At 27.8% G+C, this 19,483-nt stretch overlaps 2 protein-coding genes across 2 annotated transcripts in view; one reads left to right on the forward strand and one right to left on the reverse strand.

Moving 5' to 3' along the window:
• LOC113364050 (tumor protein p53-inducible nuclear protein 2) overlaps positions 1-17,902 on the reverse strand; it is a 23,559-nt gene extending 5,657 nt beyond the window's left edge. The window contains exons 1-5 of the mRNA XM_026606506.1: positions 17,489-17,902; positions 7,108-7,249; positions 6,806-6,939; positions 6,307-6,452; positions 5,597-5,949 (exon numbers count right to left, since the gene is read on the reverse strand). Of these exons, the coding sequence (XP_026462291.1) occupies positions 5,597-5,949; positions 6,307-6,452; positions 6,806-6,939; positions 7,108-7,234 (760 nt within the window). The 5' untranslated portion in view covers positions 7,235-7,249; positions 17,489-17,902. The remainder of the gene's footprint in view (positions 1-5,596; positions 5,950-6,306; positions 6,453-6,805; positions 6,940-7,107; positions 7,250-17,488) is intronic.
• Positions 10,920-19,483, forward strand: part of LOC113364049 (uncharacterized aarF domain-containing protein kinase 5) — a 115,252-nt gene continuing 106,688 nt past the window's right edge. The window contains exon 1 of the mRNA XM_026606505.1: positions 10,920-11,060. The gene's annotated coding sequence lies outside the window, so the exon portion shown is untranslated. The remainder of the gene's footprint in view (positions 11,061-19,483) is intronic.

Below are 19,483 nucleotides of genomic sequence, written 5' to 3' on the forward strand. Positions count from 1 at the left end.
TCATATACATTGTTTTTGTAAGGATGGTTTACAATTAATTTATATTTACATGAAAGTATGGGATGTGTTTAAAGGATAATCTACAACGAACGTATGTATATAGATATTTATATATATACATATTTATATATATACATATATATTTTATGAATCATTCAAATCGGATACTTAGTTATGTCAAAAACTGAATTTTTTTGCATATTTAGCTCCGTATCTCCGAAATGGCTAGACCTGCCGTTGCCATCAAATCCGTGGATAGATATCTTTGAATATTTTGTTAAAACTAATGGGGCGCATGGCATTGTGCCTTAAGACAAATTGCTGGAACTTCCCGTACCAAAAATCATAGATAAAAAAAGAGTATAGCCAAAAATTATTATTTTTTTAAAAAGAGTGACATTTTAGAAAAAATTTTACTTCGAAAAAATTAGATTTTTGAGAAAAATAAAAAAAACAGATTGTATTCTATAAATTTTTGAGAGAAATTTACTTTTTTTTAAAAAAACAAAAGATTTCTTTATTTTGATGACATATTTTGGAAATTCTGAACTTGTTTTCAAAGCAATCATACTGCTTTAACTGCATTGAGACGAAATATCGAAGCGCGTTAGCGCCGCGTCGCCGTCTACGGATAAATACTGGTACGGAACCCAAAGGAATGTAAACAAAATTTATACTTATTGTTAAAATCTCTATAAAATATCAGATAATTTGATGTGCATATGTCTAATGATCATTTTTGAACGCCAAATGGCATTTTCTTTTAGTTTTTTCACTAGATCTCCGAAACCGCTAGACCTGCCTTCATGAAAATTTAATCAGTTGTACATCTTGTCAACACAAGTAAAATGTTTTTTGAATTATTCAAATCGGACACTTTGTTCTCTTAGAATCTGAGCTACCGTTTGTGGCACTTTTTCCCCGTATCTTCGAAACGGTTAGACCTGTCTATGCCAAAAACAAATCAGCATGTCTCCTTATCAACAGCAATCAAATGTTTTTTTGAATAATTCAAATCGGTTGAACCAGGTTGAACCGTATTCCCGAAATCGTCGACGAAAATTTGTATCCGCACACACACGCACACATACATATATTTTTTCTAAGGTATGCCAAAATGTTCAGAAACCTCTGAAACGTAATGATATATAAAAATTTTCACCTTCGATTACTATAACTTACCCTACGGAAAGTTAAGAATAGACTATTTTTATCTATATTATATTATTTTTATCAAATATTGTATAACCTGAAACATGCAAGCAAAAGATAACACTTGCATAACATTTGTGCAACGTAACAACAACGCAACACAAACGTATTAATATAATTATAATTAAATAAAAGTCTAAGTCTAAATGAATCCATTAGGATATTTATTTTATTTCTTTTCCATTGATAATTAAATTTGGTCTATTACAATTGTTCACTTCGTGCAAAAACAGAAATGTCGCATCCATCTTTCTATAATTATCAATTATTATTAATTATTATTTATTATTATTATTAATTAGTCGTGTTGCAAAAACTCAGTGCATTTATCGTTCTAAAGGATCGACTGTTCAGGTGAAAAAAATAATGGTAGTAATCTAAAAACAACAAAATTCGTTGAGATACTGATTATATTGCAGCAGACGCCCTCGCCACCTGCCCTAAGTAATTGGTAATTGGTTCTGTCGAATTATCTTCACATTTTATATAAAAATTACCAGTAATATGTATCCAATTATTTAAACATTGTTAAAGTCATCTTTACAGCTTAGGAGTAACTATTTTTAAATTAGTATCTAATTTATTTTTTCACCTGAATAATCATATTTCATAGAAATAGCAAAATGTAATATCGTCGACAAAAAATGTCGACAAGAAAATGATTTAATTTTAATTTGTACTGACAACGAGAGAAAAACTAAAGAAGTCCCTTTTTGCAAGAGGCTTCTCTTTGCGTTTGAATTGTCCAGTGAACCATAAACGTTGAAGTTACGTAACAGGGAAGAAACATCAGGTAAGTTTAGTTATATAGCACAATGTCGTTGTAAAATATGGAGTCTGCTCATACAATGTTTCATAAATGTTGCTTACAAAATAGCGCATCACTTGATTGATGTAATATTGCACACGTTACATTTACGTAACTCGGAGAAACAAAATAGGGAAGAAGCACGAGGTAACCTTAGTTCATAAATTTTACATACAAAAAAGCGCATCACTTGATTGATGTAATATTACATACGTTACAACTACGTAACTCAAATAGGCAAATTACTTGTAATGAGTTAAAACTATGAACATTGAAGTTGCGTAACAGGGGAGAAACACACGGTAACCTTAGTTACATAAGCACAACATCGTTGTAAAATATGTAGTCTGCCCATAATTTACACTGTTTCAAGAATATTACTTACAAAATAGCGCGTCAATGGATTAAAGTTACATTACATACGTTAAAATTACGTAATTCGGAGAAACCATCTTGTAACTTTAGTTAAAAAACATTCTTAAAATAGGTAAAAATAGGCTAATTACTTCTAATAGGTTGAAATCATGAACGTTAAAGTTACGTAACAGGGAGAAACACGCGATAACCCTAGTTACATAAGCACAACGTCGTTGTAAAATATGTAGCCTGCTTATAATTTACACTATTTCATAAATGTTGCTTATAAAATAATTACATTACATACATTAAAATTACGTAATTTGGAGGAAAATTTCTGTAACTTTATTTAGGCATCGTTTTACTTAGCTTTTTTTTATAATTGTTGCATACAAAAAGGTGAACTACTTGAAATAAATTGAGATTATGTTACATACTTTAAAATTACGTAATTTTCAAGTAGCATTCTTTAATTATTTATCACATTTATTAAACGTTGTTGCAAAACATGCCTGATATAAGATATTATGACGCAACAAAAATGAAACTACTACATTCTTTGTTATTACCAAGAAAGTAGTCTTAAATTTATTTAAACATTTAGCTTCCTCTAGTTTACAGTACAACGTTATATGTGTTACGTAACATCAACCTATCTATTACATATGTACGTTACAAAAATGAAACAACTGCGTTTTCTTGTTTATACCAGGAAAGCAGTCTAAAATTTATTTAAACATTTAGCTTCTTCTGGTTTACAGTACAACGTTATATGTGTTACGTAACATCAACGTGTCTGTTACATATGTTACGTAACATCAACCTTTCCTTTACTCTTTTGGTTCACTGGGTTGCTAATCAAAAATTGATTAAGTGAGATCATTTGAAATAGATTTTCATAAAAGTAACAAATGTTTTATTTGCAATTATTTTATCGACTGGAAGCCAAAGAAAACACTACAGGTTTTCCAAGTCTTCCCATCAATCGATAAAACTCAACCTCTATTCATCATCCATTTTTTTTTACATCCTAATAGATAAATATATTATTATTATTTCATTGGTACTGGAGTGGTTTAATAATAAATTGATTTTTTAATTAAAAAAAAAATATCATTGCTTTTGTTGTAATGAATTACAGATTGAATTTGCAAAGTGGAAAATGATAAGAGTTATATTTAATTTAAATAATATAAATAGTACTGTAACTATTTGAACTTCCACTCTGCAAAATTTTTAATGAACTACTAACACACACACAGATACATCAATTAAAATATTTGTGTGTTAAACTTTTTTTTTTTTTGGATAATCCATCAATACGATGAATTTGTTTTTTTAAATACAATCTAAGACATAATAATATTTCTATATATATAATATATTACATTCAAGTTCTTTTAAAAAAGTTATCGATAGAACCAAAGAAATCAAAACGGTTTCTTTGGATGTATTAAGTTTTTTTTTATTATATATATACATATATATGTATATGTATATTTATATATATAATATAATTATAATTATAATTCATTTGTAATGCCACTCATTTTTATGTATCGTAAAACATTCTATCGAACAACAATGATTTTGGTTTTGGTTACAAAATGGATATTATAGATATATACATAAATATATATTATATTTATTATGTATAATTATATACATATTATATATATATATATATATATATATATATTGTATGTATATCTTGTATAACATTAATATTATATAATTTTATGCAATTTATACAAATGTATAAAATTTTGTTTTATTACCGAGAAAAATATTAAATATATTTGATATTGATTATATTTATCAATATAATTATTAATAATGTTATATATAAATATATATAAATATATATATATATATATATATATATATATATATAAAATTCTTCTGTACGGGTGTATGATTTGATGCTCCTCCTAAACGGTTATTCAGATTTTGATAAATCTTTTTAGAGTTTGTCAAAGAAAATTGTTAAGTGAACGATAAAACTACAGTAATATTGTTGAAATAAATGGCAAGAATTACAAAAAACCACTTATCATTGTTTGACATTGAAAATATTTGAACTGTCATCTGCTAGGCTTGTCAATTCACTTGAAATTTGGATTTAGCTGAAATTATGAGACTAGATAATATTAGAATATAATATACAAGAAAAATGTAATGTCCACCTACATTATTATTACTGAAAAGCAGCTGAGATATGCCAGATATTGAAATAATATAAGATACAGTCAACAGTATATGTTTGGCAGATGAAATTATATAGTTCAATTTAATAAATAACGCAACAGTCCAAAATTGCATGTACATTATTTTTTTAAACGTATGCATGTCGCATTTTGATTTACTTTACTAAATTATTTAACAATACAAAAAAATCTTTCTACTTATTAAAAAAAATTCATTTGTTTGGCATTGGATATGGAATATTAAGTAAGTTGATCGTAGATTCAATAGTGTACAAATAGGACAACGTATGTCGGGTCATCTAGTATATATATATATATAATGTGTGTGTGATTGTATGTATGTATGTATGTATGTACATAATTTTTCCTCGATCCATTAAGTACTGGACAACTGCATAAAATAAATACATCCATTACCATTTTGTAACCAAAATCATTCCTGGTCTCTCACTTATACATTAAACATTAAAAATGTCCCCTTTGATTCAAATTAATATATTCCGGGTCGACATTATAATTTTCAAAACTTAATCTAATAATTTTTTTTCATTTCGCTCTTTACTAACTAATTTTATTTTAATTTTTTTTGTGACGCTTTCATCTATTCTTTACACTTTTAAAAACACACAATCTAAATTTAATAATTTTTCTGATATAATACATTTTTCTTTTTTCAACAAGCTTGGTAATAGCTCGAGCTACACTTTTTGTGTGCATTAATAATAATCTTGATAACTAAAATTTAATTTTTGATTGGAAAATAATATTTGATGTTGTTTTTAATTTGGTGCTCACGATAATATTTTCAACACTTTTGTTAAATACTTATAATTTGCATTCCATAATGGTTATTCAAAAATTTGTATGATTGTCAAATTAAAAAATACTTTTACAAATGTTAAAAACAACGTGAGAACACCATGCGACAGTGATATGATATCAAAGTCCTTCTAGTCCTTCAATAACATTTCACCATCCTCTACCATCTATCCTTAACCTTAGCAGCACTTACGATTATTGTTAGCCCTGGAGTGCCTCTGAGCTTGAGCATGATCAGCCCTACGTCTTCTGGCATTTCTGGTGTTAACCTCCCGAGCTTTATTGCTCCTCTCGAGAGCTCCCCTTTTCAAAGGCTGTCTACCTTTATTGCTCTTCTTTGAATTCTTCTCTTTCTCCTCTCTCTGCATTTGTGCAGTGGGTGAGCCTCGGGCACCACGTAAGCCCCGAGCTGAACCAGAGTCGTTCGATGTGTTCGTGGGGTCCGTTGGGGCCTCCGTGGGGGCTGGGGAGTCGTCGCGGGTGTTCTCGTCGGTCAACTCGAGGGCTTCGAGGGTCGTGTAGCGACCGCGTTGGTAGACAGACATACTAGATAAGAAGAAAATTGTTATAGGTATTTTTATTTAAATAAAAATAAGATTTGTATATGAAATAAATTATAAGCAAATACTAAATTCGCTTTTGTCTCTTCGAATCCTCTTCAACACTTAATATGTTAATTAGTTAATAAGTTTTAAGTAAAGATCGACCGGGTCATTTCTTTGTTATTATTTTGATCCAAATTATTTCACATATTTCTTTTATTGAATCTAGTTATTCAATAAAAGAAATATGTGAAATAATTCTAAAATATCGTAAGATCTAAAATATTATAAGCTCAGCAAAGTTAGTTTCACTACCTGTAAAGATTAATTATCTTTTATATCAGTTTATTATCATTATTACCTTGGGTGCTCGATAAGCAAGTTTTCAAGGGGTCCAGTTGCAAGCTCTCCGGGACCTTGTGAAGTAAAGCATGGTGGTGGGGTAACAAACCATGATTCTTCCATAGTCCTCGCAGGGGAACATGAAGCACTTCGAGATTTATCAACCTTTATAAGAATATAAACTATTAAAACCTTACTTAGATACAGAAGAAATATATTAATGGATTTCTTAAACAGTTTTTAGGATTTTATTTAAATTAATTAATCAAAGTATTGTGTTAAATTTGATCTGTCTTGGCAGTTCAATAATTACTGCTCTTTAGCTGGTGAATATCGATATGTTATACCTAAACACACTGTAAAAATCCAGTTACAATTTGGATTTTATTTCTGGGGCTCTATTACATCTAACTTTTTTCTAACTTACTTATTTATTGCTTATTTACCTAACTAGTTCTAAATAAAACATTGTAACCTGCGTGACAATTGTCAACAAATGTATTTCTTATATTAGATACCTGTCTAAAATTCCTGGACCCATGTTGCTTGTGCGTTGGAAGCACAGGAGGTGGTGAAGAACGCTGCTCACCTTCACTGTCAGTCAATCTTGCTGCAGGAGAGTCGACAGATTCCTCAGAATCAGATGGAAGCTCTAGAATAGACACAGAGGTATTAGAAACCAGAATCGAGGAACCACTTGTTCATTAAGATGGACTCAGATGACCATTGATCATAAGTATCAATTGTTGACTACAATCTACTTTGTATCACCGTTGATCATAAGTGTTAATTATCAACTACAATCTACTTTTATAATTACCTTTATCCACGAGCAACCAGTCATCAACTTCAACAGAAGTGATTCTCATAGGCGGGTTTTGGTTCTCAGGTTCATTGACTGGCTGTGCTGCTCCTCCAAGCAAATAAGCTGCTAAGCTGTTCAACATTTTCTTCAATTCAATCTAAAATAATAAAGGACATATTAGAATAAATTACTATAGAGAAAGTAGTAAGTAGAAATATTATTTTAGTAATATTTTTATAACACTTATTAATATGAAACCTGGATAGAGGATATTATTGCAGTTGTATAAAACGACTCAATTTAGGGATTACTTTTAATTTATATGAATTTTATAATATTTTGTAGTACATTAATTTTTGACATTACGCCATTTTGAATGCAAACTGTAGTAACAATTTTAAGTAATTAAAATAAATTTATTATTATTATGTACGTACCAATATGTTTTTTTACTGATTTTGATTTATACGCACATATTTAATATATTAACAATGACAAATAACTACTACTAATAACAATAAATTGTTCTAAAACACCAAAAGCATTATTCGCGTTTTTTCTGCACACCATTTTTGAACTGCTCTGAACTTTGCAACGAATATGGTATTTGGCATATTTTTTATTTATTTAAAATTATTGATTTAAAAAATATATTTTGAATCTTAGTTATTTTTATTTAAATAATACCAAAAAAATAATCAATTATAACTTAATATTAATTAATTACAATGTTTAAAAATATAAATAAACTAAATATTTTGAAGACAACTTCATGCTACTTTTTTGACAGTTCAAATTTGTTGCACAAAACATTAATAAGTAAGTAAATATATAATATTTATTTAAATATAATAAAATAATTTATTTAAATTTAATAAAATAATATATGCTTGTCTTCTTGTCTACAATGAATAAATTAGAATTATTATATTTAATTATGTTAATTTGTTTAAATTATCATATTATATTTATTTTATATAACTTTTCAACCTTCTTTTCAATATTTATTAATTTCATTATTTGTTTTTAGTGAAGATTTATTTATTTATAATTGAATGGAAGCCCAACCAAGATAGTGTCATAGTCAAAAATTTAGATTCGAGCAATCAAATTGTCATTATATGATATCGAAAAGTATTATAACACATAAACAATAACCATTGATATATAAAAGATCATAAAAAGGTATATTAAAATATTTTTATATGTATAATTTATATAATTTGAATTTTAGGATTTGATTATTGACATATGTTATGTCTATCGAATTATTTAATGTTATCTTTCATTTGGATACATCGATATGTAATAGAAAGTTAAAAGATTGAAATTTCCAATTTCATAGAATAATAAATATAATTTATATTTTAGGATTCAAATGCTGATATTACTAGAATTAATTATGTGATGTATATTGAAGACTTTAACTCTACCTATTCCATTAAATAGTCTAATATACAATAAAACATAAAAAGGTAAAGATATACTTGGTATATTTCATATTCACAGAATAATTTATTTTATTTATAGTTCAGAACATATATATGTTGATACTACTATGATGTTTTGCGATGTCTATCATATATTTCAATTCCATCTATATTTATTTATTTATAATTGAATGGAATCCCAATGAAGATATTGTCAAAAATTAAGTTTCGAGCAATCAAATTGTCATTATTTGGTATCAAAAACTATTATAATACATAAACGATAACCATTGATATATGAAAGAACATAAAAAGGTATATTAGAATATGTTTACATATATAATTTATATAATTTGAATTTTAGGATTTGATTATTGATCTATGTTATGTCTATCGAATTATTTAATGTTGTCTATTTCATTTGGATACATCAATATGTAATAGAAAGTTATATATATATATATATATATATATATATATATATATATATATATATATTATATGACATTATTCTTGAATAATGTCATATTATTAAAATAATTAATTTAATTTATATTTCAGGATTTAAATGCTTATACCACGATGAATGATGTGATGTCTATCAAAGGATTTAACTCTACCTTTTCCAATAATTTCCTCTAATTCACAATAAAATATAAAAAGGTATTGATATACTTGGTTCATTAATATATTCATCTGAAAGGTATTGATATACTTGGTTTATTCAACTACTATGATGTTTAGTGGTATCTATCACATAATTAAATTCCATCAATATGCTGTTTCTTATAATATCAATTTGTCGAATGACTAATAACAAATTTAACTAATAGTTTTTTAACTGCTAGTTTATAAGAGTTGAAACCTAGAATTCATAATTAACATTTGCCTGAGAACATTTTTATTTAAGAATCATTTCGGATTATGGATTCATATTCATTTCATATTGTTTCATATGAGAATGATGTCTATAGAAGAATTTATAAAAAATAAAAAGGTATTGATATACTTGGTTTATTTGTATATTCATAGAATAATTAATGTAATTTGTATTTCAGCATTTGAATATTGATGGTACTATAATATTTTGTGATGTCTATCACATAATTCTATTCCATCAATATACAATTCTTCATAATGTCAATTAGTCAGAGGATTAATAACGAATTTAACTAATCGTTTTTTAACTGCTATTTTATAAAAGTTAAAACAAAGAATCCATAATAATTAGCATTTGCCCGAAGACATTTTAGTAAATAAAACATTTCATATAATGAACAAACTATTATGGTACTTTTATATATATTTAATTATATGTACCATCAATATCTGCATTAGGATGATGATTAATAGACTTTTAATTGGTTTGTATAACTAATGCAATATTAAAATTAATAATTTATATTATATACAGCTTTTTATGTTTCAGGATCTAAAGAAGTAGCTACTAAAACATATAAAAATACTATGGTCTAATATATTACTTAAAATAGCAAGCATTGCTACAAAATAATGCAAAATAGTCAATTAAAATATGTAAATTTTAAAATTAACATTGTATAATAATATTATAAATTGATGTTGTGAATATATAAATATTATATTTAAGCATTAAACTGCTATAGTTATATGTATCAATTTTGAAACAATGTTAAATGAAACAATTATTTTAAATTAATTGAAAAGTATTAAAAATTTTATATGCTCTATTATTATACTAAACATATGATATTTTTTTTTGTAAATCAAAGCATTTTGGAGTTTGATGAAGATAATCAAATCAGAGTCGAAGCAAGTTACCTTAGACCAACTTCCAAAAGTTTGCAAAAAGAAAATAAAGTAGTTTTTAAGTGTATTTATACCTATGTGAAATAAATGTACAAATGTGTACTGTACTTTTATAAGAATATTGTTCTGAATTTGAAATAATTCAAATTATTGTCCTAAAACAATGTAAAACTGTATTGACTAGTTTATCAATGTTATCTCTACATAACATCTTTTATATATGCTTTATAGATTTATTTTTGTATAAATAAAGTTGCAATTGCAAATCTTATTCATTTTTGGAGATTGAAAGTCATTGTAGTAGATTTAAAATCATTGTAGTGGGTTTAGAATCATTGGAGTAGATTTTAAAGTATTTTTAGTCTACTAAAATCATTTTTTTACACCTTCAATCATTTACATTTCATCTGTATTAATTTCTGCACAATAACAAACATAATATTTGATTTTTTTATTAATATTTAATCATATAAAGCAGAAATTCTTATTTATCTTACAATTCATTTATTTCTATTTCAAATTTAGCGCCCTAACAAACGCAACAATTCTTACATCCAACTTCACAACAATAAAACTGTCAACCATCTGACATATTGCGCAGCAGTTTTGTGCAAGAATAAAAATCATGTCGCTTTAAATTTAAATTTCGATTAAATTCTGTGATAATTTAGTGCTAAATTATAGTTAAAAATGTGCTTTATACAATATAATACATAGTGTTTGTTACAAGTTAAAAGAAACGTGATAAAAGTAAGTTGAAAATTGGATTTGAGGTTATGTCATCGGTCCTGTAAGTCTTTTTGATAATTTGTCATTTTATAAATTAAACTTTAATGTTTATTTAAATTTTAACGTAAATTTTGTTGTAATTTTTACAATTTTTTATATTTTTATTGCATGATTTGCATAATTTTTACATATATGTTATCTTAACACCGGCGTCTTCAAGTTGATAAGATTGTGCAAGTAATTCAAAGTGCTTTGAAAATATGATAATTCATGTCGTTTTTTTCACTCTTTTAGATGTTTAAAGTGCATTTATAACTTATAGGTAGTTGATAAGATCATATGTGTGTCAATAGGGGCTTAATTGCAGTTCGAGATGAGGCTTGTACATATGCATAAGTTCTTCGAGACACAATACAAACAATACAGATACAATCTGGTACTACTATGGTAATTTATGTCGTTTTTGCCCTTTTTTTAGACTATTTAGGAACATTGAAAACATAAATAGTTCAATATTTTTGACAAGATCATGCTTTTGTCTATCGAGGCTTAATTGTAGTTTGAGACAAGGTTTGTAATTTGTTACAAAATTCTACTTATTCGAGACACAATACAACCATAAAATACTTCAAAATAGTAATATTCATTCATTTACATTGAAAAGATCATACTTTTGTCAATTGAAGCTTAAGTGAAGTCTGAGAAGAGGTTTGTAGTTTGTAGTACCTATAAATTCTTTCTAAGAAGTTTTTAAATAACTCCGTAAGCTTCATAAACTTTGTTTGTTAACTACATTTTATGTATTACACTACACTCTTATATTCCTATTTATCATCTTTTTAAAATATATCAATTTTTTCCTATTTGTAAAAAAAACAAGCTTTGTATTAATATGTAGTTTTTAACCAGAAAGGTTTCTTCGGGCCTCCTGAATATAATCGAAGATTTCAAAAGATTTCTATTTTATAAAATAGAAGCTTGAAATATACTAAAATAGTTGAGAGACTATTGAGACCATTAAATGATATGAAATAAAAATAGTTTGTTGTTTTGTTATGATTAACATAGTAGAAAGTTCAATTACTATTTATTTTCTAAATAGAGATTACTTATGCTAATAATAATAGTAAAACAATAAAAAATGCTATAGCTTTGGTTGTAGAAAAGATAAAAGAAAAAACAGGGAAAGAATTAATTCTGCGAAACGAATTTGCAAAGATGAGGCAACATCCAGCAAGATATTTCTGTGAGGTACAAACTTCTCGATATAAAATAACTAATTCAAATCAAATGTATAAAAATTATCAATTGCACCAGAGCGTTTTTTATGGTTGTTAATACTTAATTCATACCATTTTGAAAAAATTATGAGATGACCCGACAGACGTCATGTACCCATGTCTACAATTCAAAAGTTCCAATTTTTTTTAATATCCCATTTTATATTTTTTAATATCCCATTTGATGTCCTGCTTTTGTGATTAATTTATGGTGTTAGTTTAAGCAGTATAAGAAATTCAGAAAAAAATAATATAGTATCTGCGGTGAACAAACAATATCACACTTGATTTTTCTACACAACATAATTGCTTCAATAATTTAGTCTATAATTTTCTTAATCTTGTACCATATATTAGTTTCCTTTTGGCAATTAAAATTTCTAAAGTACATTTTTCTTACTAATAATCTAATAAACATTATTGTTCAAGTCTTAGGTGAATTAATTTGTAAAATCTAGTTTATATGTGAACTATTCAATCTACAATCAACTAACTAAATAATCCATATCCAATGCCAAACAAATGAATTTTTCATACATGAAACAAAATTTTGAGTCATTTTTTTAATAAGTAAAAATATTTTTTTGTCTTGTTAAATAATTTAGTAAAGTAAACCCAAATGCGACATGCATAAGTTTAATTATATAATTTCATCTGCCAAAAATATACTGTTGACTGTATCTTATATTATTTTAATTTCTGGCACATCTCAGCTGCTTTTCGGCAATAATAATGTGACTTACATTTTTCTTGTATATTACATTCTAATATTATCTAGGCTCATAAATTCAGCCAAATTTAAATTTCAAATGAATTGACATTTCTAGCAAATGTTTTCAATGTCAAACAATGATAAGTGTTTTTTTTGTAATTTTTGCCATTTATTTCTACAATTTACTATTGTTCTATAGCTCATTAAATCTTAAAAATTTCCTTTGACAAACTCTAAAAGGAATTATCAAAAACCGAATAACCGTTTAGGAGAAGTATCAAATCATACACCCGTACAGAAGAATTTTATATATAAAATATATAAATATAATTTACAATTTTCCATACTTTTCGTCTCTTATCAAAAAATTGCGTCGTCTAATTTGCAATAATAAAATACTTTAATTTGTTTACTTGAAACTCTCATAAAATTGTTGCAATAACAATAACATGTCGAATCGACAGAAATAAATTTTATCATTTTTTTGTAATTCAAGAGCAACTCATGAAAAGAACACGAGGGTGGAATATTCTATAAATAACAAACAAATATTATTAATTTATATATATATATATATATATATATATATATATGTATATATGTATATATATCTATAATAATATTTTTGGCTGATGCAACAAAGTATTCGATTAGAAATATTTACTGATTTCCATCTTATCTGTTTTGATAAATATTTTCGATTTAAATTAATTAACAAGTCTGTGTTTTTGTTATTGTTTTTAAATTTATACATATTTACGTAAATAAACATCATTTTGAAATAATTTGATCATTCATATTATAATTTTGATAAAAAGTCTTTTTCAACCCTTCCCACTCGGATGCTGCCGCACCGGCGGCAAAATTCATATAAATCTCGGAATTCGCGAGTTTTTTTTAACTTCCCGTAGGGTAAGTTATAGTAATCGCAAAAAAATCGAAAATGAAAATTTGTATATATCTTTACGTTTTAAAAACTTCTGAACATTTTGGCATACCTTAGAAAAAATGGATGTGTGTGTGTAAGTGTGCGGATACAAATTTTCGTCGACGATTTCGGAAACACCGATCAACCGATTTGGATAATTTATAAAACGTATTGATAAGGAGACGTGCTGATTAGTTTTTGGCGAAGGCAGGTCTAGCCTTTTCGAAGATACGGGGCAAAAAGTGCCAAAAACGGTAACTCAGTTTTTAAGAGAACGGAGCGTTCGATTTTAATAATTCAAAAAACATTTTACTTGTATTGACAAGATGAAGAACTGATTAAATTTTTGGGAAGGCAGGTCCAGCGGTTACGGACTCTCAATAAAAAATAAGTTAGTAACATGTCATTTGGCTGTAAAAAATGTTTATTGGACATATGTACATCAAATTATCAGATATTTGATAGAGATTTTAATAATGTGTACACATTTTGTGTAAATTTTTTGGGTTCCGTACCAAGATTTTAAATTACGGTACGGGAAGTTGAAGCAATTTGCCCTAAAGCACGATGCCAAGCACCCCACTAGTTTAATTTTGTTCATATTTCCCGAATACATCATTCATATCAATCGAATGGTTCAAAAGTTACAAGAAATATAATAAATAAGAGCTCAACAAATGAGTCAATACACTATGAAGTTGTTGCAGACACAACAACCGACGTTGTTATGGCAACGCTATGTTATGCTTGTTTCTTGGTAGTAAAAACTGTGAAGATGTTTATCCAATTGCTGTATGATCAGGTGTTTCACACATAAATCGTATGTTATAAATGCACATCAGAAGGATGCAGTTATCATAACATTCTTTCTTGCATTGTTTATATGTAAAATACGCCTGATCGCATAGCAAATAGATAGTATTTTTACAGTTTTTACTACTAAGAAACAAAAACAACATAGGGTATAAAATTACAAAAGATAAAATAAACAAGCACACAAACTTTAAATTTTAATTGCAATTTAAAGTATACCGAGTTGTTTTAGAGTTTAGATAATTTAATTCTTGACAAATTTATCTCACCCAAATTAATCTAATAATTCAAAGATTACAAAATATATTATAAATTTTATTATAAATCCGAAGCTTCTTTTACCACCCGCTGCCAACAGATGACGCCAGCAGTCGTTTTTTTGACTGCCGTCCATTTTGGCCTTTTGACAATTATTTCGAATGTTATTCAACAAAATTTCGAAGAAGACTATTTTAGTTCTATAAACACGATGGTAAATTAAATAATAGACGGTAAATATCAAAATTTGTTGTAAACGAGCCAGTTGACATTAAAATAATTCGGTGACAGTAATGGATGAATGCATTACATATCTACGAATATACTCTTCTTTTATCTATGGATGGAAAATATAGTTGTAACCATAGATAAAAGAAGAGTATTATTGTAACCATGGGGGGGTAAACATAGAACAAATGCACTTTATTCTGTGTGAGTGTTTTCAGCATATCACAGATGGCACTAGTGTGCTTCAAATTCAACGTTTGTTTTAAAACGCGATCTCTCTAGGTAAAGTACACGTACTATAAATGTTCAAGTAATTCTTTATAAAAAAGTTTTAGTTCATTTTAGTAAACTGACGCTAGTAAAAAAAGAACTATAGTTCTCTTATCTTACTGTATAATAACTTAGCAATCTTATCCCATTTTTTATATATTTTTTTTATTAACCTTTTCTATGTTGTCTCAAGGGAGTATCGTATAATAATCAACAGGGTCCTTTTTATATGTTTAATAATATATGTTTGACATACATTGTATACACAGGGGGTTCCCTAAGTTATCGATTTACCACTAGGGCGCCCTTAGTTACCATTCATAGATAGAAGGGGTGACCATGACCAGAAGTACAGTCAAGTAGGGAAAATAAATTAATGGTATAAAAATGATTAAATTATAAAATGTTAAAATGATTAACCGAGGAGATTTTTTTAAAATTGTAATTAAATGATTACCATATTTTAATAATTTTATCATTTTAAGATACTGATTAAAATAATGAGTGATAAACACTTTAAGATACATATATGATTAGGAATTTTATAAGAACAAAATCCTCTCTCTCTCTCATTTTTATAAGAACAAGAAAATGTGTAAGATATAAATCTATTATGCCAATGTCTAAAAAGTGTCGAAATGTCTGAAAAAGTGTCAAAATGTCTGTGTAAGTGTCTAGATGTTTAAATGTTAACGATGCTATCAACTAATGATCAAAAAGATCAATATGTCTAAAAAAATGTCAAGTAAGTGTCGTTTTGCCATTGTCGAAAACTTTCAAAATGAGAAATTAACAAAAAAAATGTCAAAATAACTGGGATATTGACTAAATATGATTAATGTCTGAAAAAGTGTCAAAATGTCTGATAGTGTCAAAAATGTATCAAAATGTCGAAGAATATGCTATTGACGAATTGACTAATGTCTAAAAAAGGTAGCGAAAATGTGTGAGAAACTGCCAATGCCTGACTCAAAATGTCAAAATTTTTGAAAAAATGTCCAAAAGTCAAGAAAGAATAGAAATGTCTGAGAATGTGTCAAAATGTTAAAAATGCCAATAACTAACAATGTCAATATGCCTAAGACTAAGAAAATGTTAAATTATGTAATATAAGTGTCGTTATAACATTGTCTGAAAAGTGTCAAAATGTCTGAGTAAGTGTCTAGAATTCTAGATGTTTAAAACTTTGTCAAATGGGTCTAAAAGTTTAAAAAATCATGATAGACATTTGTCTAAAAATGTGTCGAAAGCTAGAACTACTTGAAAACCTAGTCTGAAAAGTGTCAAAATTTTCTGAAAAAGTATCAAAATGTTTGAGTAAGTGTCAAAAAGATTAAAAAGTGATGGCAGACATATGTCTAAAAATGTGTCAAAAGCTAGAACTACTTGAGAACCTTGTTTGAGAAAGTGTCAAAATGTCTGAGTAAGTGTCAAAACTTTTGAAAAAGTATCAAAATGTCAGAGTAAGTGTCTAGAAGTTTAAAACTTTGTCAAATGGATCGAAAAGTTTAAAAAGTGATGACAGACATTTGTCTAAAAATGTGTCGAAAGCTAGAACTACTTGAGAACCTTGTCTGAGAAGTGTCAAAATGTCTGAGAAAGTGCCAAAATGTCTGAGTAAGTGTCAAAGTGTCTTGAGTAAGTGTCTAGACTTTTAAAACGTTGTCAAATGGGTCGAAAAGTTTAAGAAGTGATGACAGACATTTGTCTAATCTTATGTGTAAAAAGCTATAACTAGTTGACCACCTTGTCTAAGAAGTGTCAAAATGCCTGAGTAAGTGTCGTGTCTAGATTTTTAAAACGTTGTCAAATGGGTCGAAAAATTTAAGAAGTGACGACAGACATTTGTCTAAAAATGTGTCAAAAGCTAGAACTAGTTGAGAACCTAGAAAAAAGGTTCTCAAAATTTTATACTTTATATTCGAAAAATTACCATCATAAAAGTATTAAAAATACTTACATAAAACTTCGTCCAATGTCACAACTCGAATTTAAATATCGATTAATATCACAGCACTCGAAAGAATACGATCTTTATTAATAATTCTTACTTAATAAGATTTATCTTATTATTAGTTAACACTCTCTTGTCTTATTCAATCGTTTAACACTCACACACTTTTTATAATAATATTTATAATCTTAATTAACGGCAGTTTAACGTTCTAGCTCCTCTATAAATGCTAGTCGATATTTTTCATTAGATAAATTTCTATTTTAATTATTATCACAAGTAGCTGGCTGTTGTTGGTTGTGTTATTAGTGTTGTTTGTCCTTGGTTATTGCTTAGTTTCGGACATTGTTATTATTTATTTGTTATTTATTTATTGATTCGATTTGGTTAAGATTATTTTCAATGTAGTGTTGTGTTGTTCGCGTACGATATGCTACTGACTGGTCGCTTCGTGATTTGACAGAACAGAACGCTTTGGTGTCGTTGGGTTGGTGTTAGTGTTGGTGTATACACTAATATTGAGAAGTGTGTATCGGAACAGGGGCGGGAAACACTAGTTTTAAACTGTCGCAATCTGCCAGAACGCGTTGGAAGAACATCACGATTCCGCCAATGAAAGTGAAAGTGAAGTAAATCATTCAAATCTGTTGCTCCGTTCCCTCACAAACTGGATTGCCATTTTTGGCACTTCTTGCCCCGAAACGGTTGGATCTGCCTTTTCCCTATACACTTTGAAAATTTTAAAAAACTACAACGACAAAACGGTAAAATTGTCATAGACTATACACTGAAATTTTGAAAAAATGAAAACGACGAAAACTTTGTTAAAATTGTCATATTGCCATACAATCATCGATAGGAATTGAAAGTTCTTTGAATCATTCAAATAGGTTAATCCATGCTCTCGAAATCGTGGACAAAAATGGTGTCCGCACACACACATACATACTTATAAACTCTTTTACACTGTTAAGTAAAAGAGATATTAAGTCGAAGAATTACTTCAGAAGATACTCTTTTAGAAGTGATGCTGCATGGAACGCTATAGACACATTTGTTCCAAAGTGTTACAAATTTGCGAATGGCAAAATTAGAAGAAAAGTATAATTTCAGAGAGAGAAGTATACCCTTCTAGATCCTCCCCCCATGAAGTTACGCCTAACGGCGGTTTCCGTGGGGACCACTGGCGAGGTAAGCGGAAGTTTTACTAAGTACTATACACAGACGGTGTTGAGTCCGAACATACTCAGACAAAAGACCTAGTCTGGAAGTCATAAACTATACAAAAAACACGCACATACATACATCAATTTTTCTAAAGTATGCTATTTTTATGTACAGCATCCGCCCTAGTCGCTCCGCCCAAGCAATAGCAATTGGGATAAAAAATGTGTTAGTGTGTAATATGTGTGTCCAAAATTTTACAGAATTTTTCAAAATATGTCAATGTGTTAAAATGTGCCGAAATGTGTCAAAATATGTCAGAAATTCTAAAAATGTGCTTACTTATTTATGAATCCGAATGCAAAATGTAGGAGCAATCGCTGTAACTAGCACAGCTATCAAAACATTGATAGAGAACACCATAGTCTATTTTTCGCATCTTTAATTAATTTCTTTATTTTAACCACTTCTCATAGGCCTATAATATTTTAAGGTATCCGGGTTGACTATAAACTCTATCATCATGTAAAGTTTCATCAAAATCCCAGAAGAGTAAACCTATGGAACAAATATTTATCAACCTTGTGAGTTCACATATTATTTAAGAATTGTGTCAAACAAAATGTGGCAAAATATGTCAGAAGTTAAAAGAAACAAAATCGTTTTTTTTCTACAATATGTACATTAAGATTTAACCATACATACACTCCGTTTCACCTGAGTAGAATTGGGATTAATACCGATTCCAATTGCTGTTGCTTTGGAGGAGCGACTAGGGCGGATGCTGAGCACGCCATTATGGAGTACAAAATATTGGAAAAGGGTAGACAAGAACTA

This window comes from Ctenocephalides felis, unplaced genomic scaffold (genome assembly GCF_003426905.1).
Source record: "Ctenocephalides felis isolate EL2017-DRISC unplaced genomic scaffold, ASM342690v1 CF-g0.4_SCAFFOLD_00845, whole genome shotgun sequence".
Lineage (NCBI taxonomy): Eukaryota > Metazoa > Arthropoda > Insecta > Siphonaptera > Pulicidae > Ctenocephalides > Ctenocephalides felis.